The 24,192-nt window shown below is 39.5% G+C and overlaps 1 protein-coding gene across 4 annotated transcripts; it reads left to right on the top strand.

Moving 5' to 3' along the window:
- Nucleotides 1–4,904: 4,904 nt before the first annotated feature.
- USP1 (ubiquitin specific peptidase 1) lies at nucleotides 4,905–23,983 on the top strand. 4 transcript variants are annotated; one of them, XM_055585650.1, is made up of 9 exons: nucleotides 4,905–5,038; nucleotides 14,561–14,799; nucleotides 16,317–16,437; nucleotides 17,134–17,238; nucleotides 17,774–17,934; nucleotides 19,258–19,943; nucleotides 20,567–20,737; nucleotides 21,406–21,607; nucleotides 22,916–23,983. In XM_055585650.1, exons 2-9 carry the CDS (start codon nucleotides 14,630–14,632, stop codon nucleotides 23,649–23,651), a joined length of 2,352 nt encoding a protein of 783 aa, XP_055441625.1. In that variant the 5' UTR covers nucleotides 4,905–5,038; nucleotides 14,561–14,629; the 3' UTR covers nucleotides 23,652–23,983. The 4 variants fall into 4 exon arrangements, with proteins under 4 accessions (XP_055441625.1, XP_055441624.1, XP_055441623.1 ...); XM_055585649.1 differs by lacking the exon at nucleotides 4,905–5,038 and adding an exon at nucleotides 11,546–11,684; XM_055585648.1 differs by lacking the exon at nucleotides 4,905–5,038 and adding an exon at nucleotides 11,879–12,554.
- Nucleotides 23,984–24,192: the final 209 nt, after the last annotated feature.

Genomic DNA, 24,192 nt, shown 5'->3' with positions numbered 1-24,192 from the left:
CAAGATTAAATTAGTTCTTATAAGTCCTAGATGAAAAATATAAAATACAAATCCACAGAAAGCATTTCTTTAAATTGTTTTAAATTGTGATAATTTTTCATTACAATATTAATTTTATTATATTTTAATATTAAATTGCTTTTGAAATTCTTAACTGGCTTTTGGGGCTGTAGAAGAAATATATATATATACACACATGTCTGTATACACACACACACACACACACATATATACATATTCAAAGACTTTTTAAAGGTAACACTGAACTGCCTTAGATGAAAGATTTAAAATGACACTAGGAAATATATATTTGTATATAAAAAATATCTATAGTTAAGGAGTTAGTGGGGCTTCCCTGGTAGCTCAGATAGCAAAGAATCTTCCTGTAATGCAGGAGACTCAGGATCAATCCCTGGATTGGGAAGATCCCCTAGAGAAGGGAATGGCTACCCACTTCAGTATTCTTGCCTAGGAATTCCATGGACAGAGGAGCCTGGCAGGCTACAGTCCAGGGGGTCACAAAGAGCCAGACACCACCAAGCAACTCGCACTTTGAAATTTTTTTAGACCAAATCTAATATAAAATTCTGTATCAATATTGGTTCATCTGTCTGATACATCCATGAGTGGTAGGATTTATACTTCAAGGTAATATTCACACAAGACTAGGATAGACTGTATCATTAATGACCCTGAAGACCAAGTTTCCCCACCCATATCCATGTCCTTGTGAAGACCCCTCCCACGTTGACTTTGGTCTTGGCCTTGGGATTTGATTTGGTGAAAGAAAGTATAATGCAGTATAAAACTGGAAGAGGTTTGTTACATACTTGGGTACTGAGTCCTGACCTCTTGAAATGCTGCTGTAGACGCCTAACCGGGAAGCCCCATGCAGCCTCTTTGAGGAGAAGTAGCCACGAGTATTACCTGGGCTCTTTTCAAAACCCAAAATGGAATGGTAAAATAATGTAAGGTGAATAGGAAATTAGGACATACTTAAATAAGACCTTTTTAAAAAATTAAAGCTTATAAACTTTTAATAATATTGTGGTAAAACAACATATTACATGGTATATCCAAGTTAGTTAGAAAATATTTTTAAAGATGAAACTGAAATTTTCCAGGAGGCAAGGGTGCTTTTCAAAACATTGCAAGGACATGGAAGCCAGTTTAAAGAGTCCACACAGGTTAAAAATGTGACAGGTTTTGCTTCAAAAAGGAAATCAGGATTACACTTAATTTTTTAAAAGACTGTAAAAAGTCATGAATCCATAATGATACTCAAAAGAAAACAATTTATTTTCCTTTCAAATACTTGGTACTTTATTCAAGTAAATCTTGTTCAGAGAAGGAAAAATACTGTTGTTGAAGTTTAAATGTAGGTCTCTTTTCAGGATAGGATAAACATACACAGGATAAGAGAATCTTAGTGGCATGAGACAGACAAGACTCGCTTCCCCTGGAATATAAATAGGTTCATGAGTCTTCCTGTCACCCCCTCAGCACCCACCCACTTACCGGACATTCATCTACTTCAGTTCAGTTAGACAGTTCAGCCGCTCAGTCATGTCCTACTCTTTGCGACCCCATGGACTGCAGCACGCCAGGCTTCCCTGTCCATCACCAACTCCCAGAGTTTACTCAAACTCATGTCCATTGAGTCGGTAATGCCATCCAACCATCTCATCCTCTGTCATCCCCTTTTACTTTCACCTTCAATCTTTCCCAGCATCAGAGTCTTTCCCAGTGAGTCAGTTCTTCGCATCAGGTGGCCAAAGTACTGGAGTTTCAGCTTCAGCATCAATCCTTCCAATGAATATTCAGGACTGATTTCCTTTAGGATTGACTGGGTGGATGTCCTTGCAGTCTGATGGACTCTCAAGAGTCTTCTCCAACACCACAGTTCAAAAGCATCAATTCTTCAGCGCTCAGCTTTCTTTATAACCCAACTCTCACATCCATATATAACGTGACTACTGGAAAAAACATAGCTTTGACTAGATGGACCTTTGTTGGCAAAGGAATGTCTCTGCTTTTTAATATGCTGTCTAGGTTGGTCATAACTTTTCTTCCAAGGAGCATCTTTTAATTTCATGGCTGCAGTCACCATCTACAGTGATTTCGGAGCCCCTACCCCAAAATAAGTCTGTCACTGTTTCCATTGTTTTCCCATCTATTTGCTACGAAGTGATGGGACCGGGTGCCATGATCTTAGTTTTCTGAATGTGGAGTTTTAAGCCAACTTTCTCACTCTCCTCTTTCACTTTCATCAAGAGGCTCTTTAGTTCTTCTTCACTTTCTACCATAAGGGTGGTGTCATCTGCATATCTGAGGTTATTGATATTTTTCCCGGCTTGTGCTTCATTTGACCCAGCAGTTCTCATGATGTACTCTGCATATAAGTTAAATAAGCAGGGTGACAATATACAGCCTTGACATACTCCTTTCCCTATTTGGAACCAGTCTGTTGTTTCATGTCCAGTTCTAACTGTTGCTTCCTGACCTGCATACAGATTTCTCAGGAGGCAGATCCAGTGGTCTGATATTCCATCTCATTAGGAATTTTCCACAGTTTGTTGTGATCTACACAGTCAAAGGCTTTGGCATAGTCAATAAAGCAAAAATAGATGCTTTTCTGGGACTCTCTTGCTTTTTCTGTGATTCAGCAGATGTTGGCAATTTGATTTCCTTTTCCTCTGCCTTTTCTAAAACCAGTTTGAACATCTGGAAGTTCACGGTCCACATACTGTTGAAGCCTGGCTTGGAAAATTACTTTGTTAGTGTGTGAGATGAGTGCAATTGTGTGGTAGTTTGAGCATTCTTTGGCATTGCCTTTCTTTGGGACTGGAATGAAAACTGACCTTTTCCAGTCCTGTGGCCACTGCTGATTTTTCCAAATTTGCTGGCATACTGAGGGCAGCACTTTCACAGCATCATCTTTTAGGATTTGAAATAGCTCAACTGGGATTCCATCACCACCTCCACTGTAGTGATGTTTTCTAAGGCCCACTTGACTTCACATTCCAGGATGTCTGGCTCTAGGTGAGTGATCACACCATCGTGATTATCTGGGTCATGAAGATCTTTTTTGCATAGTTCTTTTGTGTATTCTTGCCACCTCTTCTTAATATCTTCTGCTTCTGTTAGGTTCATACCATTTCTGTCCTTTATTGTGCCCACCTTTGCATGAAATGTTCCCGTGGTATCTCTCATTCTCTTGTAGAGATCTCTAGTCTTTCCCATTCTATTGTTTTCCTCTATTTCTTTACACTAATCACTGAGGAAAGCTTTCTTACCTCTCCTTGCTATTCTTCAGAGCTCTGCATTCAAATGGGCATATCTTTCCTTTACTCCTTCGCCTTTCACCTCTCTTCTTTTCACAGCTATTTGAAAGGCCTCCTCAGACAGCCATTTTGCCTTTCTGCATTTCTTTTTCTTGGGGATGGTCTTGATCCCTGTCTCCTGTTCAATGTCACGAACCTCCATCCATGGTTCTTCAGGCACTCTGTCTATCAGATCTAACCCCTTGAATCTATTTCTCACTTCCACTGTATAATCATAAGGGATTTGATTTAGATCATACCTGAATGGTTCAGTGGTTTTCCCTACCTTTTTCAATTTAAGTCTGAATTTGGCAATAAGGAGTTCATGATTTGAACCACAATCAGCTCCCAGTCTTGTTTTTGCGGACTGTAGAGAGCTTCTCCATCTTTGGCTGCAAAGAATGTAATCAATCTGATTTCGGTATTGACTATCTGGTGATGTCCATGTGTAGAGTCTTCTCTTGTGTTATCAGAAAAGGGTGTTTGCTGTGACCAGTGCATTCTCTTGGCAAATTCTGTTAGCCTTTGACCTGCTTCATTTTGTACTACAAGGCCAAATTTGCCTGTTACTCCAGGTATCTCTTGACTTCCTACTTTTGCATTCCTGTAATGAAAAGTACATCTTTTTGGGGTGTTAATTCTAGAAGGTCTTGTAAGTCTTCATAAAACTGTTCAACTTCAGTTTCTTCAGCATTACTTGTCAGGGCATAGACTTGGATTACTGTGATATTGAATGGTTTGCCTTGGAAACGAACAGAGATTATTCTGTCGTTTTTGAGATTGCACCCAAGTACTGCATTTTGGACTCTTGTTGACTATGATGGCTACTCCATTTCTTCTAGGGGATTCTTGCCACAGTCGTAGATATAATGGTCATCTGAGTTCACCCATTTCAGTCCATTTTAGTTCACTGATTCCTAAACTGTCAATGTTCATTCTTTCAATCTCCTGTTTGACCACTTCCAATTTGTCTTGATTCAATGGACCTGACATTCCAGGTTCCTATGCAATATTATTCTTTACAGCATCGTACTCTACTTCCATCACCATTCACATCCATAACTGGGTGTTGTTTGTGCTTTGACTCCATCTCTTCATTCTTTCTGGAGTTATTTCTCCACTAATCTCCAGAAGCATATTGGGCACCTACTGACCTGGGGAGTTCATCTTTCAGTGTCTTATCTTTTTGCCTTTTCATACTGTTCATGGGGTTCTCAAGGCAAGAATACTGAAGTGGTTTGCCATTCCCTTCTCTAGTGGACCACATTTTGTCAGAACTCTCCATCATGACCCGTCTATCTTGGGTGGCCCTACATGAAATGGCTCATAGTTTCATTGAGTTAGACAAGGCTGTGGTCCATGTGATCAGTTTGATTAGTTTTCTGTGATTGTGGTTTTCATTCTGTTGGCCCTCTGATGGATAAGGATAAGAAGCTTATGGTAGCTTCCTGATGGGAGAGGCTGGCTGAAGGGAAACTGGGTCTTATTCTGATGGACCATGCTCAGTAAATCTTTAGTCCAATTTTCTGTTGATGGGTGGAGCTGTGTTCCTTCCCTGTTGTTTGACCTGAGGCCAAACTATGGTGGAGGTAACGAAGATAATGGCAACCTCCTTCAAAAGGTCCCATGCATGCACTGCTCCACTGAGTGCCCCCAATCCTGCAGCAGGCCACCATGGACCCATGCATCTGCCAGAGACTCCTGGACACTCACAGGCAAGTCTGGGTCAGTCTCTTTTGGGGTCACTGCTCTTTTCTCCTGGGTCCTGGTGAGCACAAGGTTTTGATTGTGCCCTTCAAGAGTCTGTTTCCCCAGTCCTGTGTAAGTTCTGGTGGCACTATGGTGGGGTTAATGGCAACCTCCTCCAAGAGCGCTTATGCCATACCCAGGTCTGCTGCGCCCAGAGCCCCTACCCCTGCAGCAGGCCACTGCTGACCCGTACCTATGCAGGAGACACTCACAGTTCTGGCTCAGTCTGTGGAGTCTCTGGTTCCTGCTGTGCACAAGGCTTGTTTGAGCCCTCTGAGTGTCTGGCAGGTATGGTGTTTGATTCTAAATGTGATTTCACCCCTCCTACTGTCTTGCTGGGGCTTCTCCTTTGCCCTTGGATGTGGGGTATCCTTTTGTGGTGGGATCCAACATTCTCGTGTATTGTTACCAAACATTAAGGAAGTGGAGCAAGGCATTCCTTTCTTCATAGGCGTGGGAGGTCCTCCCACTTGACCCTGGGTCTTTAGATTGTGAAAGAGAATTTAAAATCTTGAAGCCAAGTGGATTTTACCTTTTAAGTAGACTTTAATTTGTGGAAATGATTTTTTTTAATTTAATTACTGGACGGTGGTCTTACCAGCTGTGGTGAGGTTGCTTGCTATTTGTGATTACTAAAGATGCTGAATGAAGGTCAAGGGGTTCTCATGCTGAGTCTTTCTTTACCCTGTACCCAGGTGGGGGCTGGAAGAACTGTTGTGCCAGTACCAAATAACACCTTCCTGTTGAGCCTGTCTGCTCTTTCTCTGGGAATGAAATCAGAAAACAGTTCATTTACCAGTTTCTTTTTTTTTTAAGTTGTTTTCAAAGTAGTACATGATTTAAAGGGTTAAATGGGTTCAACAAGACATTTCCTCAAAACAGTCCCTTCCAATTTTTAGCTCATTCCACCTGTTTAGATGACATGTTTGTATTTCTACTTCTTAATGCCTTTTTAGTCATCATCTATTGACTTCCCAATAGGAAGGAAAGGATTTAACACACTCCTCCGCACTTCCACTGCACATATACACTCTTAGTCCTTTTATCCTACCGATAGTTATATTTTGCTCAATTTGCCCAATCGGCAGGATGTTATTGATGTAATGGATTAATGTGATGTTCAGCAGGATGTTCAGAAAGTCCAGATTGCTCCAAGGATATTTTATGATAGAGAGTAGGAATGTTAACGTAGCCTTGGGCCACTCTGTAAATGTGAACTTTTGTCTATTTCATGGAAATGCCAGGTGTTTCTGATCTTTGCTTTTGATTGGAACAGAAAAGAATGCATTCACTAAATCAATGATGTGTAACAAATACCTGAGGCTGTATTAATCTACCCTAGCAAATACGACACATCTGGGCATAGCAGCTACCATCAGGGCTACCAACTGTTTGAGCTTCTAGTAATCTACTGTTATTGTTCAGGGTCCATCTATTTCTTTCAGGGCCACATGGTAAGTCAAACAGAGATATGATGGGAATCAGTACCTCTAAATTTTTAAAATTCACTAATTTCTGCCACCTCCCTACTCAGAGACAATATTGATTTCCCATACCATGTTTGGCTGGAGAGGGGAGGTGTTATCAGAAGCTTCCTTTTGAACTTCTGAACTAGGATAGCTTCTACTCCACAGGTGTTTGTACCAATTGCCAAATAGGTCAATCCCCTTACATATGTGGGGACTAGGAAAAATGACCACTGGGTGGGGCCACACATCCAATGGGCCAATTCTATGTTGGACCTTGACATGACCCCATTTATTAACTGGCCTCTCTATGTCCTCAGTCTGAGGGCCATATGATGCTTCTGGTCTCTGGATATCAATGTCAGTTCAGACCCTGTGTCTCACAGTCCTTGAAATGTCTGGGTATTCCTATTTCCTCAAGGTATAATTACCCAAGTAAATGACCAAATATACTTCAGGGGTGGACTGGTGAAATCATTACTGTTTATACTTGTTGAAGCGCATCAGTGTCCTTCCACCCAAGGTCCTCTTCAGTCAGTGGGTTCTAGATCTATAAACTGGCTTAGCTGTGGAAACTGATTAAGGAATCGTAACTTTACTGGGTTACAGACCTTAATCTCCTGGTCATTCTACCCTTGATTTTTCTGCTGATACAAGCTAATAGGACCTTTGTTAGCTGTCTTATCTATTTTGCCTCTAAGAACACCATGTTTTATTAACTGGCTCCATAACTGTGTGCATCATGTCCACATTATAATAATTGTAACCCCCTGGCTCCTGGAAGTTGAGTACTGCTGCTGAGCCTCAATTTGGGGGCATCTTGTCATCCCCACTGCTATCAGTGAGCCAAGTTTTGAGAAACCTCTGCTACCTTCAACCATGACTTGCAGAGAGTCACCATTGAACTTTTTAGTGTGCTTATGCCCTTTGCGCCAAAGTCTGCATTATAGTCTTGGTGAATACTGTGTCCTTTGGGCCACCCTTCAGAACATAATTATCATAAACTTCTGGCTGCACTGTAGTATAGCACATTTTAGCACACCCACTTGCCAGAGTCTTTTAATCCCTTCTTGTCCAATCGGCCTCCCTTAGCACTTCTGGCATTTCATTCAGTGGGGATTATCGATTTCCCCATGTTCCTAGGAGCCATCATAGTAGCATATTTTGAGAGAAAGCCCATTTCTGCTTTTTAGGATATAGACACTATGGCTGGAACTTAAAACAGCTATACTGGACCATAGGTCGAAGCCACTCATTGAGAATGGAGGAAATTAGGTCCCCGATGGTCACGGAATCACCATATGAATCTAAACTGCCTCCCTTGCACTGTTTATCACTGTTTATGTGATAAGGAGATAAATATTCATGTTGGCTAAGGACACTTGGAATATTTTGCTTCTCATAGGTTAATCTATTTGATCCCTATAAATTTATGTTGCATGTAACCTTAAAAGATATATAGTCTTGGCTTAGTTGAAGAATTTGGGCAGTGAAGAATTTGGGCAGTAAAGACTCAGATATCACAAGATGGAAAACTGGTGACCCTTGTTGCCCAGCTGCAAGATTATTTGTGGCATGATGGAAAATTGGAAAAATTTATGAACTTGGTATTTACAGGCTTTTTCTTGCCACTTTTAGCAAAGTTCTGTGAGCAATGAACTCAGACCTGAGCTAACCAATTTTGCAAGTACAGATGGAAAGAAAGGTACATTGCTTTGCTAAGAGGAAAACTCTATTACCTAAGTAGATTAAGAGTGGATTTGGAGCATTAAAGCCCTAAAAAAAAAAAAAAGAAAAAAACAACCCAGCAACTTGTTATACATCTCCCCATCAAAGCACATAGAAACAGTGCCTGTGAACAAAAGCCTTGGAATGAACTCTGCTTGCCACTCGGTTATACAAAGTTGACAAATATTGGATTAAGAATGCTGTCAACCTGTTGAATCCCATTGTTTCAGATGCCTCCTAGTTAACTTGTCATTGAGAGTGATGTACAGCATAGCACACAGAAACAGTGAAATAAAAGAATCTTTGGGCTTGAAAACTATACCTAGGAAAGAACAGTGGCTTTAACTTCTCCCACAAAGAACTGACTGAAAGCAAAAGGATCAGAAACACTTTAATTTTTGCATGAATTTTATTGCCAGAAATACTCCAAGCCTGATATGGATGTCTGTCATTGCTTCTGACAAGCACAGTTGTGGAGGTGTTTGGTATTTCTGAAGCAGCATTAGCAGAAGTCTCGGTGTTCAACCACTAGTTTTGTGGGCCTTAAGAGGCAAGACTTAGGATGTATTCTGTTGGTATTGGGTACAGTGTGGTCTTGAGTTGGCAACACAGGCAGCTTTCTGATGCTTGTAATTTCCCACACAACACAGGGCCAGTTCAGTTCAGTCGCTCATTCGTGTCCAACTCTTTGCGACCCCATGAACCGCAGCACGCCAGGCCTCCCTGTCCATCACCAACTCCCAGAGTTTACCCAAACTCATGTCCATTGAGTCGGTGATGCCATCCAACCATCTCACCTTCTGTCGTCTCCTTCTCCTCCTGCCCTCAATCTTTCCCAGCATCAGGGTCTTTTCCAATGAGTCAGTTCTTTGCATCAGGTGGTCAAAGTATTGGAGTTTCAGCTTCAGCATCAGTCCTTCCAATGAGTATTCAGAACTGATTTCCTTTAGGATTGACTGGTTGGATCTCCTTGCAGTCCAAGGGACTCTCAAGAGTCTTCTCCAACACCACAGTTCAAAAGCATCAATTCTTCAGTGCTCAGCTTTCTTTGTAGCCCAACTCTCACATGCATACATGATTACTGCCAGTGTGGTTTTAGAAATCATCCTTTCTTGAAATCACAGAAGAGTCACTACACTTTGGCGGCCTGGTTCTGCGAAGACTTTGGTACTATTCCTGAAAAATTATTTTAGAGTCTCTTTAATCAACACTCCCTAGTATTCAAGGGGCTTCCCTGGTGGCTCAGTGGTTAAGAATCTGCCTGCAAATGCAAGAGACCCAGGAGATATGAGTTCAATCCCTGTGTCGGGAAGATCCCCTGGAGGAGGAAATGACAACCCACTCCAGTATTCTTGCCTGGAGAATTCCATGGACAGAGGAGCCTGGAGGGCTACAGTCCAAGGGGTCACAAAGAGTCAGACATGACTGAGCACACACAGATGACACCCAAGTATTCAATGCTTTTCCTGCTTATACCAGGGGAAGGATCCTATTCTATGCAACTGAATGTTGACGACTGATACTGTCAATTGTGTAGGAAGAGTAGCGGCTGCTGACACTAGGATCTTAAATGTAACTGGAAACTAGAATTAGGAAAATTAGAATAGAAAACTATAATTGGTATTCATCCTCCTAGAGTCTGAAGCAGAAGAAAAGATTGAGAAGAGGTGGTAAGAATACACAGAACTATACAAAAAAGGTCTTAATGACCCAGATAATCACGATGGTGTGGTCACTCACCTAGAGCCTGATATACTGGAGTCTGAAGTCAAATGGGTTTTAGGAAGCATTACTACAAACAAGGCTAGTATCACAGAGTTGGACACAACTTAGCAACTGAACAACCACTACCACCATTCTAGATGATTTCTTAAAGTCTTGTGGATTTAAACACCATTTGGTGACTCTCAAATTTTTATCTCCTAATCACAATGCTCTATGGACCCCCAAACTTGAAATCTGTTGGCTCAGTATCCCTATTTGTATGTGAAACAGACATCTCAATCTTTATGTCTAAGAACCACCCCTCCCACCAAACCCATTATTACCTCAATGCTTTCCATTTTAGCCAGGACAACCACTATCCTATCACTTTGGTTTAAAACAAACAAACAAACAAAACACTTTGTCTTTTTCTTACCTATCAGCAGATCCCATTGGCTTTACTTCAAAATATATTCTAAATCCTACTCATTCTCAACATTTCCACTGCTACCACCTTCTAATTTATTAGAAGGTGAGAATCTAATTTATTCTCTGGGTGATCTTCCAGCTTGCACTTTAGAAAGTTAACAGTCTACTACCACAAGCAGCCATTTTAGATTATCCATGCCGCAGCTCAAAAACATCAAACGGCTCCCATCTCCTTACCCTGCTTAATAAGAGTCCTGACCATATCACTAATCTCATTTCCCACAGTCATTAAAGCTAGGCTAACTGTGCTTTAAGCACCCTGGCCTCCTTGCTTCCTCCCAAAACACCAAGCACATGAACCCTGAAGACTTTTAAACTTGCCCTTCTCCCTGCCTGGACCATTCACCCTCAGGTTCTTCCAAGGCTGGCTGCACTTTCTTTTAGCTCTCTACTCAAATGTCAAGACTGTGATATTATTACCCAAGAGAGCACAATCCTTATTTCCTTTCCTTGTAACTCATGTCAAGAATGCCTGCACATACTGGGCACCTAAAAACGCGCTTGGTTAAATCAATTTGGATTGTACTTATTCTTCACTACACTTGCTTTGTGAGGTAGCTCACCGAGGTAGGCGTACAACAGACAGCAGCAGAAACCCGGTAAGGCCTGCCTTGCCGTTTTTGAGCGCGTTAGTAAGGACTGGCGCAGGATCCCCTTGCAGCTGTGTCAGCCAGAGCTGAGCCTTAAGAACGCTCTTTCGTTTTCTTGTCCAGTCAGGAAGGGGAACGGGTAAGCAAGAGGAAATGAGGCGCAGAGGCTGAAAAGGGAGTCTCAACTTTGTAGCATTCAGTTGAGAGAGAATCTACTATTATTTACTGCGGCGCTTGTTTTTACTGGGTGGCCTAGGACCTGGGGCTGCGATTCGATACAGAAATCCCAAGTGCAATGGACTAAGCAAGGAAGTCGGCCATTTTCAGAAACTAATCTCCGGATAACTCCGCCCAGCAGTGTACGCAGGAAACGGGGGCGGGATTTATTGTGGGCCTAGCTCCGGAAACCACACCCTCGCGGGCGTCCCACCTTCGAGGATTCACAAAACTCAGAGCGAAATTTAACAGTCGGCAGCGAAAGCGCGCACTAGAGAGCCAATGAGAGCCCAAGGAAGGGAACAGCGCCTGAGGAACACTCTCTATGTCCAAAAATGATTGGCTGGAGTCCTCCTCTCTTCTTTTTGGTATTGGCTGAACTGTTTTTCCCCGCCCACCTAGTCCGCTTTTTTGCCTAGGTACTTCTGATTGGCTCCTCTTGGGAGGCGGGTGGGCAGGGTTGGGGATTGTCATCACGGATTGGTAGATTTGAGTACCTGGCGGTTCCTTCCAGAGCAAGGAGCCCGTCCCATCTTCTGTCTGTCCCGTCTCCCGACCCGTACGCTTTTCCCCCAGCTCTCGCGCACGAATGGTTAAAAAAAAAGGGCGGGGGGAGGGGGTGTGTGTGTGTGTGTGTGAGGCTCGAGCCCGCCGGCCAGGCCTCTAGCTCCCAGCGCGCGCCCTCAGCGAGGACCCGCGCGAGCTGCCCGTGACGCTGCCTGCGCTGTTTGAAACTGCAGAACCCGTTACGATCTTGGGGCAACTACCGTTCCAGCTGGTTCCGGAGTCCGGGCGTGCCAGAGGGGCGAGTGGCGGTCGCGAGGCGGCTCTGGCCTTTCGCGTCTCTGCAGCGTGGAGACCAGAACCGGCACTTTCGTAGGACGCCGCCTCCAATCGCGGCGCTGGCGCGGGCGGAGGCTAAAACACGGGGGTCCTGAGACAGAGGAAAACGCGCCAAGTTCCCGTCGGTGGTGGAGTGAGGAAGACCCTAGCGGTTGGGGCGCCCGGCTAGCGGAGCCGCTTCTGGCGCTCCTTGCCGTCCCGGGGCGGGGGCGGGCGCGGGAGGTCGCCGCTCCGGGGATGTAGTTGGTTCCCGCGCCAGGCAGGACCGAGCTGCAGCCCGGGTTCCCGCTCTTGAGCGCGAATGGTCACTTCCCCCGAGGAGGGCGATCGGGTCAGCTTTTCTGAGGATCGGGGGCCCGGAGAAGGGGCTCACCTGTCGCACCCGCACTTAGCGGGTTGGACTCGCCGGCGTCACCGCCGCGGACCTCGCTCTGGGCCATGATCAGGTAAGGAGGGCCCGCGGAGGAGGGGCCGGTTCCCGGGCTCCGCGTCAAGTTCGGCCGGCGCCCAAGGGGGCCGCGGGGAGGACCCCCGGCTCTTCGGGTTGCCGCGGCCCCGCCCAGCTGCCAGCCGAGCCCTCCACTCAGCGGGCCGTGCCCCTTCCAGCCGCCGCTGGGGACTCGGGCAGGTGCGGGCTGGGCGTAAATAGGCCAACTCCGCGGGCGAGGGGCCGGGCGTTATGGTTTTGCTCTCAGACGCCTCCCGCCTGGTGCCCGCCGCGTCTGACGGATACGGACAGCAACACCGTCCGTCATCTCCTCAGTTTCTTTTCCATTCCTACAGCGTGCGGGGTAGGGACAAGAAATGTTTGCACTCACGTTGTTATGTGTCGGTGATCGCTAAATTTTACCGCGCAGTTTAACTTTTTGATGTTCTACAAGTTTTTAGAACGCCACGTGTCTTAAACCTTTGTCGAGGATGTTATCCTAGTTTTTCGTTTTTCGTGAAAAGAATTGAGTTGTGCCATATTAGAGGAAAAAACCTGAAACTGATGGGACTTCGTGCTCACACTGTCATTTGGCCAAGAACATTTAATGTTCGATATATTGTGTTTTCTGCGAAACTTGATTCAGAAAAACATTTTTGACGTAACAGCCTCCCAGTGATAGGACAGCGAGGAGCAAGAAGTGGTATAGCTTAAGATATGGCACCTGGTAAACTGATACATAGTCTAGGTAGGGCTAATGTTTAATCATTGCTTTGAGGAGCCCTGAGGATTGGTTTATTGATTAGGATTGATAGTTATTTCAGCTGCTGGGTCGTTTTTTTGTTGTTAAGTCCGATTATTCTCTCAGAGAATCCAGTTTCCATCGTTTATTAGAATTGGCTCCTAAGAACAACCTTTTACAAGAATCACAAGTTATGCTTAGGGATCCCTGACACTGTAGTGCAGGCTAGTTTACCATTAGTGATAGCATTTCATACGAATAAATTGAGTTGGAGTGTGGAAATTGGTTTGCTTTCTAGGTTTTCCTGAGATGTCTCAAAAAAAAGGGCATGTTTCACTGCTGAGTTTAGTGTTGTGAATTCCCACTTCAGAGGCAGCTGAGTGAAATGCTTAAGGGTGTGAGTTTAGTTCATCCTTTACCTATATTTGAAAGTCATTGCTGAGCTTTTGGACTCTTAACTGATTTTATGGTAATAGATAATTATTCCTAATATCTTCCCAATGAAAAACAGGACTGAAGTGTAAAATGACTACCACAAATACAGCCTTTTTTTAAAAAAAAAAAAACAAACAAGTTTTATTATAAAACAGGGAAGAAAGTTTGCACAAGGGAAGCTTTTCTTTTTTCCTACTTCAAGCAGTATTTTAATTCTATAGTTAGAAAAAGTTTGGAAAGTCAGTATATTTTGGTTTCTAGTGCATAAGAATTTGATATACACAAAATACAGCAGTTTTACACGATTATCTCAACTTCGAATAGTTTATTACACAAGTTTTTAGGTGTAAACACTAGGTATAGGCCTTTTCTTGTATGTAGATTATACTTTAAGTAGATTATTCCATATAACTAGAAGAGACTTTGGAAGAAGAACTCAAGTCACTTCTAACACTCCTTTGATTTCCCATTCATCCTTTTTCCCACCTTGTACTGCTGCTCAGTGTTTTCTGGATGAACTAACAGATGATAAAGTTTTTACCCTTTAATGATAATACTTTACCACACATCTCTTACTAAAGTGGGGTATTTTGTGATGCTCCTCTTAAATTTAATGGCAGGCTAATAAAAGTTCAGTATCATGACTTTTTTTTGTTGTTTAAGAGTTAAGGACAAATGGCAGCTTGTTCATTTAAGCAGTAAACATTAACTGCCTCTTATTGGTGGGCATTAGATTTTCCACTACAAAGTTCTAATTAGTACCGTTCTTTGGTAAATTTGTTTTCAGAAATGATTTTATTGCCTACAGTTGATAACTGAAAACTAATAACCTTTTCTCTGATTAACAGATATGATTGGTGATTACAAGATCCCTGTATAAGTTAATTCCTGTCAACTGCTTGGAATTTGAGGAGAAAATGCCTGGTGTCATACCTAGTGAAAGTAATGGGCTTTCAAGAGGTAGTCCATCAAAAAAAAACAGACTTTCCTTGAAGTTTTTTCAAAAAAAGGAAACCAAGAGAGCCTTGGATTTCACAGATTCTCAAGAAAATGAAGAAAAGACTTCTGAATATAAAGGGTCTGAAATGTATGTATGTTATTTTTAGGTTTTCTATACTTGTAAAAATTCTGTATCAATGAAAAAGCAGGGAACTTGGTTTGATTTCTACAATCATTCTGACCTGACAGTCCATGCTGCTGCTGCTAAGTCACTTCAGTCGTGTCCGACTCTGTGCGACCCCAGAGACGGCAGCCCACCAGGCTCCCCCATCCCTGGGATTCTCCAGGCAAGAACACTGGAGTGGGTTGCCATTTCCTTCTCCAGTGCATGAAAGTGAAAAGTAAAAGTGAAGTCGCTCAGTCTCTTCCGACCCCTAGCGACCTCATGGACTGCAGCCTACCGGGCTCCTCCGTCCATGGGATTTTCCAGGCAAGAGTACTGGAGTGGGGTGCCATGGGACATAAAAAAACACACATTAGTGAGACAAGTCTAGCAGTGTATAGTAGAAACTGGATAAAACTGCTGGTTCCCCACCGAGATCACATCACAGTTAATATTATAACTCACTGAAATTGTGTTTGTCCAGTTAGACTAAGTATTTGTTGACTAAAATTAGTCAACAAAGTATTTGTTGACTAAAATTATTTTTCAGTTTAAACCTGATTGTAGTGCAATATGTTTCATGTAAGGGTAAAGAAATTTGTGGTGGGCTTTTGGTTCGGAAGACCTGACAGTTACCTGAGATGCACTTTGTAGTCCTACCTAGTGCATGAATTCTCAAACCTATAAGATACATTTTTGATGAAATAAATCCTTCAGTGATTGAAAAGAAATCAGAACAGAATGATATTCTTTGTTTCACCAATAATGTTCTAGTTAGAGTCTACACTTTGCTCTAAATTCAACACACAGTCACTCTGCTATATGACTAATGTATATTTGGTCCCCTGTGTAATTTCCTAGTATTGGTATTTACCAATAATCAGTTTAGGAGATTATGTATAAACCTCTTGTTACCAGCTTCATGCCTATAAACACCTTAAGGTATTAAGAATAAAAGCCAGCAGGTGTAAAATAAATAAAAATGCTGTGAAGACTGTTTGTTAAAATGAGGTTAAAGAATTATAAACTTGAACAATTCATTTTTAAGTGAGGGACAGCTGTATAAGTAAGTATCTTCATAGACTTGGTTTCCTCTTAATCTTTTATTAATAGAATCTGACTTAGTGCAGCCTCTCCCAAATATTGTCATATTCACAGGATTCTGTTCAGAGTTAAACTACTTGATTAAAATGTTATGTTGGCTGAACAAATAAATCATAGTACCAGTTCTGCAGTTTTCTACTTTGTAAAGTGAGATTAGCAGACCTTTAGTGGAATTGTTTGAAGCTTGTTGGCTGTAATATTGTTAAAGTGCTTGTAATACTTTTATTCTGGATGTTCAGCAGTTTTTACACCTGTAAAGATGAATTCTGTTAAAATGCCATCTGAATAAAATCCATGTACTTATCTACAACTTTGGAGAAAAGACTAAGTCTAGGGAAGTAGTATTTCTACTTTAAGATTTTACTTCGTTATCCATTTCTCTTCTCTGTACTTAATAGTGATCAAGTTGTTCCTGCGGCACAGTCCTCGCCTATAAACTGTGAGAAGAGAGAAAACTTGCTACCATTTGTGGGACTGAATAATCTCGGCAATACTTGTTATCTTAATAGTATACTTCAGGTAAGTTGACAGTTGTGCTATATCATAAAATTTTAGTATGCAAAGAATAATGTAACAGTGTTTTCTGAGAATCTAGGTTATTGGAGGATTTCAGTTGTCCATACTGCCTTTGCCATTGATTGTAAATGAAACATAATGGGGTAAAATAATCATGATTCTAAATTGTACGTTATAAATTTCCTTTGAGGTAAGAAAAAATGATATATTAACATTGGGATAGCAAAGTTGAGTAGATGTTGGGTAAATTGAAGATACCAAACCTTTAGTTTTCTGTCCAGTTGATTCTATGTGATATGAGAAGGGGATGACAGAGGATGAGATGGCTGGATAGCAGCACAACTCAATGGACGTGAGTTTGAATAAGCTCTAGGAATTGGTGATGGACAGGGAAGCCTGGGATGCTACAGTCCATGGGGTTGCTAAGAGTCTGACAGGATTGAGCGACTGAACTGAACTGATACATGTTTTACTCCTTGAAACTATGTTTCATGTTATACACTTCAGGCTCAGTGCTTTGCTACAGAGGAAAGATAGTGGGCTACTATGATGAAAGAGAACAATTGTTGACACACATCTTAATCTCAAAATTTTAAGTAATACTTATTTGAACATGCTCTTCAAAAAGCATGATAGCATTTTAATGATTTTTTTAGGTATATTGTTTTTGTAAATACTCAAAACAGTCTCATTTTATAGGTATTATATTTTTGTCCTGGTTTTAAATCTGGAGTGAAGCACTTATTTAATATTATTTCAAGGAAGAAAGAAGCCCTAAAAGATGAAGCCAATCAAAAAGATAAGGTAAAATATAAAATTAACAAAACTCACTTGCTTAGAAATGAAAAAGTAATAAATACACAGAGGATTTGGGAGAATGACCAAGATTATTTCTCTTAAATTTACACGTGAAAATTAAATTTCTTATTGGCAATTATTTTTCATTCTTATGGGGTAGGCAGTTTGCTTAATTATATCCACTTTTATATTTTTTTCTCCAGTCCTCTTGATTTATTGATTATCAGTAAACACTTTCACACATACCACCATAACAATATATTGTGCCCTTTTACCCTATTGTATTTTCAGAGTGACTCATTTTTACTACTTATGTAAATTTGAAGAAACCTTTGACTTACATAATTAAAAAACCATTATTACTCACATAATAGAAAGTAACCAAAAATATGCTTAAATTTTTTTTTGAAGTTTATTTTGTATACTTCCATAAAATTAGTCTTATGAAATTAGAGTTAGAAAAGCTAGTATTGTCTAGTGAGAAAAAGGGTAAGTTACTTAATTTGTTCATAAATAAAAATATTGGTGTGTTTCTTGACAGGGAAACTGCAAAGAAGATTCTTTGGCAAGTTATGAACTAATATGCAGCTTACAGTCCTTGATCATTTCAGTTGAACAGCTTCAGGCTAGTTTTCTATTAAATCCAGAAAAGTACACTGATGAACTTGCTACTCAGCCAAGGCGACTACTTAACACACTCAGGTATAGCCTATTATTTGTTTTTTGGATTCCAATTTAGCTACTTACTACTCTCTTTGGAGGACAGTGCTACGTGAACAATGGGGGGAATAAATGGCAAGGAAAGCAGAAACTACAGGTCTACATTCCTGATATCCCAGAGGCTCAAAAGACTGGAAATTTTTCCTAAGATTGGTACTAAATTCATTAAATCTGAATTTGTATGAGTTTATATTCATATTTACCTGTAATGTGAATATTCATACATTTCTGTAGAAGTAGTAATGTGTATAATTAGGGAATACTGTCCCTATCTTGTCAGTGGTACGTATTTTACTTACCTGCCAGGTTTTTTTAATCTGAAAATTTCTGAATTACCAAATATACTTGGTCCCAAGGATTTCAGATAGAAATCCTTTGGTCTGTATCCAAAATATGTTATACACAAGAACAACAAATCCCAAGCCTTCTGGTTTTGTTGTGTGTACTCAGAAGAAAACTATTAACTGAATTAGATTTCTTTATAGTATTGTCTTTAAAAAGTGAAACTTTGTCCTATATATAAAAAGGCTTTATCCAAAATATTACAGGATTTTAAGTCTTTAAAAATTATTTCATCCTTTAGGAATAGACCTAGATGTAACATATTGCCACACATTTGTTAAGAGGCAGTGTAGCCTGGTGGCCAGGAGTATGTTGAAGCCTGACTTTTGCATCTCTGTGACTGACCTAGAGAAGTTATCTGTAAATAGTGGTGATATAATAGTTACCTCATAGGGTTATTGTGAGGATTACATATTTAATATAAAAAGCATTTAGAAGGAATTTCCTGGTGGTCCAGTGGTTAAGACTCCATGCTTTCATTCCCAAGGACCTGGGTTTAATCCCTGGTCAGGGAATGAAGATCCCACAAGCAGTGCAGCTTGCCCATGCACCACATCCTCCAAAATGAAAAGTTTGAGACTTTCCCAGCAGTCCAATGGTTAAGACTGCACTTCCACTGCTGAGGGCACAGATTTGATCACTAGTCAGGGAATTAAGATCCCACAAGCTGTGCTGCAAGGCCATAATATCTATCTATCCATATATAAACCATTTTGAATAAAATGTACATAGTAAACATTGTGTACTATTAGCTATTATTAACAATATTTAGGAGATTAAAGTATTTGTGATGAAAATGAGATTAAATTTGTTTTTCAGTTAAAAGTTTAGGTAGGGAGTTTCAGATTAGTAGCTGAATAAATGTTTCTGGACTTCAATAGTTCTGTAATGGCAAGGTGGTTTTTTGTTTTGGTATTATATCTTCAAAACTAGAATAGATGAAATGAAAATTTTTATTTATAGGGAACTCAACCCTATGTATGAAGGATATCTACAGCATGATGCACAGGAAGTATTACAGTGTATTTTGGGAAACATTCAAGAAACATGCCAACTCCTAAAAAAAGAAGAAGTAAAAAACGTGGAAGACTTATCTACTAAGGTAGAAGAATATCAGAAAGAGGAAATGAGTGATAATAACAGCATGGAGATGGACAATATGAGGCATTCTGAAGACTATAAAGAAAAACTCCCAAAAGGAAATGGGAAAAGAAAAAGTGATGCTGAATTTGGTAACATGAAAAAAAAAGTTAAAATCTCCAAGGAACACCAGTCTTCGGAAGAAAACCAGAGACAAACCAGATCAAAAAGAAAAGCTGCAGGAGATACATTAGAGATTTCTCCTAAAATAATCCCCAAGCACATTTCTGAAAATGAGAGTACAAGACCCTCCCAAAGGAAATCAAAAGTTAAAATAAATTGGTTAAAGTCTGCAGCTAAGCAACCCAGCATTCTTTCCAAGTTCTGTAGTATGGGTAAAATAGCAACAAACCAAGGATCCAAAGGACACTGTAAAGAAAATGAATATGATCTTGAAGAGGACTTGGGGAAGTATGACAATGATAATACAACTAATGATTGTGAACTTGAGTCTCCAGGGAATAATGATATGCCCATTAATGTTAATGAAGTTAAGCCGATAAACAAAGGTCAGTATAATTTATTCTTGAACATTGATAGGAAGATTAACAGCTGCAGAATTGGAATTTTCTTAGATGCATATACATCTGGTATAAGTTTTAAGAGAAGTTTAACACAATATGAACTAGTTTTTTAAGCAGTGCACTTATATGTAGTTTGTGTGTGTGTCTTAAGGTAATAGTAATTTATGTTTATAAATTAGGGGAGTTTAATACATCTTAATGACAAGGGAATATTTTATCCCTTTATATATGCAGTATTTGACGTAAACTCATGAAAGAAATTGCATTTACTAACTAGTTATATCATACTTGAACTGGATTTCTACTTAGGTTCACACAGATCTCAGGGAAAATTTGTAGAACTGACACATTTTGGATATCTTTGGGAAGGGAGTTTTAAGACACAGTTGTGTTGAAACTCTTCATTGAGGTAACAGTAATTCATATATTCAAAATTTTCTTTACAGTAAGTTTATATTACATGATTGTCACCTCTTAATGCTAATAAGCAAGTTGCAATATGAAAATCAGCCTTTTATTCATGGTCTACTTTAAATGGAATAATGGTTATTTGGGCTGTACTGAAAAACTCATCTGTATAGATTTGTATTTTCCTTTTTTTGTTTTAGGTGCAGAGCAAATTGGTTTTGAGCTAGTGGAGAAATTATTTCAAGGTCAGCTGGTATTACGGACTCGTTGCTTAGAATGTGAAAGTTTAACAGAAAGAAGAGAAGATTTTCAAGACATCAGTGTACCAGTGCAAGAAGATGAGCTTTCCAAAGTAGAGGAGAATTCTGAAAGTAAGCAAAATCTGAGTCTTGCACGGATCATGGAATAATTTCAGTTTTCCTCAACAAAACAGTCTAATAAGTAGCTTATATAATTATTGAGAAAAAGAAACTGTCTTTAGTGTAATATAATCATTCTCGTATAACTTCATTTGTTAATAGTTGATTATATTTGAAAATTGTGGCATCTTTATTTTGATGTATAGAGTATGTTATAATGAGAAAATGAAATGCTTTAATAAGTTAATTTTTGGCTACTCAAATATCTGAGCTGTTGAGGATATTTTTGTTGAAAACATATTTGAACCTAATGTTCTATCTTGTGTAAACCACAAAAAGAAGAGTAATGTCATGGGAAATGATTGAGACTGGTTTACCTGTTTAGATACTGTAAATCGACTTAAATATAAACTAAAATCTCTCACATGGAGTCAGAGTAGGCTTATCTTGATTTTGCTGTCTCTTTTTCCTCAATATTTTTTTTACCAGATATGAAATATTTAGAGGTATGTGCTCTGTTGAAGAAAGTTACTAGTTTCTGAAACTAAAAAGAAATCTCTTTAGTTATTATTTAGGAAGAATTAGTCAATTAAAAATGCATGCTAATTTTCAATATAAAAAGTTGTAGCTTAGCTTTTCAGAGATTTTTCACTTGTGAGTGACAGGATTCTCTTGTGTAGTTTCTCCAGAGCCAAAAACAGAAATGAAGACCCTGAGATGGGCAATTTCACAGTTTGCTTCAGTGGAAAGGATTGTAGGAGAAGATAAATATTTCTGTGAAAACTGCCATCATTATACTGAAGCAGAACGAAGTCTTTTGTTTGACAAAATGCCTGAAGTTATAACTATTCATTTGAAGTGCTTTGCTGCTAGTGGCTTGGAGTGAGTATTCTAAAGTTTTATTCAAAATACTATGATATTTACTATAAAGGAAAAAAAAGATCATTTTAACTCTTGCTAATATTTCTTAGACTATCAAAATCATTTTATTCAATAAATAACATAAAATATGTCTTATACATGTGTGTGTGTGCTAAGTTGCTTTAGTCATGTTAGACTCTTTGCAACCCCATGGACTGCAGCCTGCCAGGCTCCTCTGTTCATGGGATTTTCCAGGCAAGAATACTGTAGTGGGTTGCCATGCCCTCCAAGGGATCTTCCCAAACCAGGGATCAAACCCACATCTCCTACATTGGCAGGCAGGTTCTTTACCAGTAGTGCCACCTTGGGAAACCTCTTATATGGATTTTACAAGTACACAGAGGTTGTATAACCAATCAGAGGGTTGCTGCTCAGACACAATTCTGATGACAAAAAACAAACATCATTAGAATACAGACCTTACTCAGCTTCACCACTCATAGGGATTGTCCTTAAAACCTCTTTCATCTCTTCCTGCTGTCAGCATCCAGCTACATATGATTTGTTCATTTTCATTCCTTTTTAATGGATTTGATTAAAGCAAGGAACAAATTTATACATCAGCATTTTTATTTGAGGGGAGAGAAACAAGCAAAATTATTTTAGTTTTAAGTAAGCCAGGAAATAAAACAAGTATGAAGAGATTTTTCTATAGTTGAACATTTAAGTATTTGAAAGATTTAAAAATAATAAATATCAAAATTCCAGTTAATTTTAGATAGACTTTTCTGACATGTAGATATAATGTCATTGTAGCTTTTATTCCTTTCTATATTAATGAATTGTTTGAAATTACCATGAGAACTTACCAGGAGCTCTCCACACATTTTATTTTGCCAGAAGATGACATAACCCTTTCTTTCAGTGGACTTTTTCTTTGCTACAGTTATAGCTTTTTCTTTTCCCCAAATCTTGGTTGTAGAGACAGAATTCACACTAAAATGATTTATTAGATTTACAGGAAAAGAGATTTGAAGATCAGTGGTTTTTTTAAATGTCATTTTCTTACTGTACAAAATTAGGAAAATAAAAGGGGGAAGTGCCATATATCCTACACAGTAGCACCTATTAGTACTGATTTCAGTATTTGTGTAAATGTCATACAAAATTTGGGTGGTGTTTTCATTTTGTTTTTATTCATATGACCAGTAAATATTAAGGGTTTATTCAGCCTTTTTACTTGGTTTCACAAGTAAAACTGAAAACTTGGTGTAAAACTGCATATATAGAGTGGAACCCCGGAAAACCTTTTTTTTTTTCCTTCCAAAGGTTTGACTGTTATGGTGGTGGACTTTCCAAGATCAACACTCCTTTACTGACACCTCTTAAATTGTCACTAGAAGAATGGAGCACAAAGCCAACCAACGACAGCTATGGATTATTTGCAGTTGTGATGCATAGTGGCATTACAATTAGTAGTGGGCACTATACTGCTTCTGTTAAAGTCACTGACCTTAACAGTTTAGAACTAGATAAGGAAAATTTTGTGATCGACCAAACATGTGAAATAGGTAAGCCAGAACCATTGAATGAGGAGGAAGTAAGGGGTGTGGTTGAAAATTATGACAATGAAGAAGTGTCTATTAGAGTCAGTGGAAATAACCAGCCAAGTAAAGTTTTGAACAAAAAAAATGTAGAAGCTATTGGACTTCTTGGAGGACAAAAGAGCAAGGCAGATTATGAGTTATACAACAAAGCGTCTAATCCTGATAAAGTTGCCAGTACAGCACTTCCTGAAAATAGAAATTCTGAGACTAACAATACTAATGGGACCCATGAATCTGATAGTAACAAGGAATCCAGTGACCAAACAGGCATTAACATTAGTGGTTTTGAGAACAAAATTTCATATGTAGTGCAAAGCTTAAAGGAGTATGAGGGGAAATGGTTGCTTTTTGATGATTCTGAAGTGAAAGTTACTGAAGAGAAGGACTTTTTGAATTCTCTTTCCCCTTCTACATCTCCTACATCTACTCCTTACTTGCTATTTTATAAGAAATTATAGAGTGATTGTATTTTCCTTGTGTATATATTAAACAGACATGGATAAACATTGGTAAATTGATTACATCAAAGTAGCTTATCTTTTGAAGCTATTGGATATTATTGGTCTCTAGGTTTTTATATAAATAGTGAAATTTGAATTATTGAAAACCATATTAATTTTTAGAATTCATTTTCCTTAGTAGAGACTAGTGATACATTAGCTTCTGGGAACAAACTTGTATAGGTTCTTAATTGAATTATTCAGAATGGAAGCATTTAAACACTTTTGAATTTACATCTATCTTTTGTGTTTGCTTTTTAAAATAAAGTGCTTGTATTTGTATCTCCATATTTTGGAGTAATTAGCTACACGATGTTTATAGGTCTTATGGTTTTTCAGCTAAGAAGCAGAATCTCATTTCAGTACATACAGTTTTGTAAATCATAAACCAAACCTTAGATGGGCTATATTACAGGCACAAACTCTGGAATATGTATGTATTCACAACAGTGTACATTTTGTGCCTTGAATCACTTTGAAAAATATCTCAGAAAACCTG

The sequence above is a fragment of the Bubalus kerabau genome, chromosome 6 (assembly GCF_029407905.1).
Source record: "Bubalus kerabau isolate K-KA32 ecotype Philippines breed swamp buffalo chromosome 6, PCC_UOA_SB_1v2, whole genome shotgun sequence".
In the NCBI taxonomy this organism is placed as follows: domain Eukaryota; kingdom Metazoa; phylum Chordata; class Mammalia; order Artiodactyla; family Bovidae; genus Bubalus; species Bubalus kerabau.
Note: the sequence above shows the minus strand (reverse complement) of the source record. Positions and strands in the feature narration are given on the sequence as shown.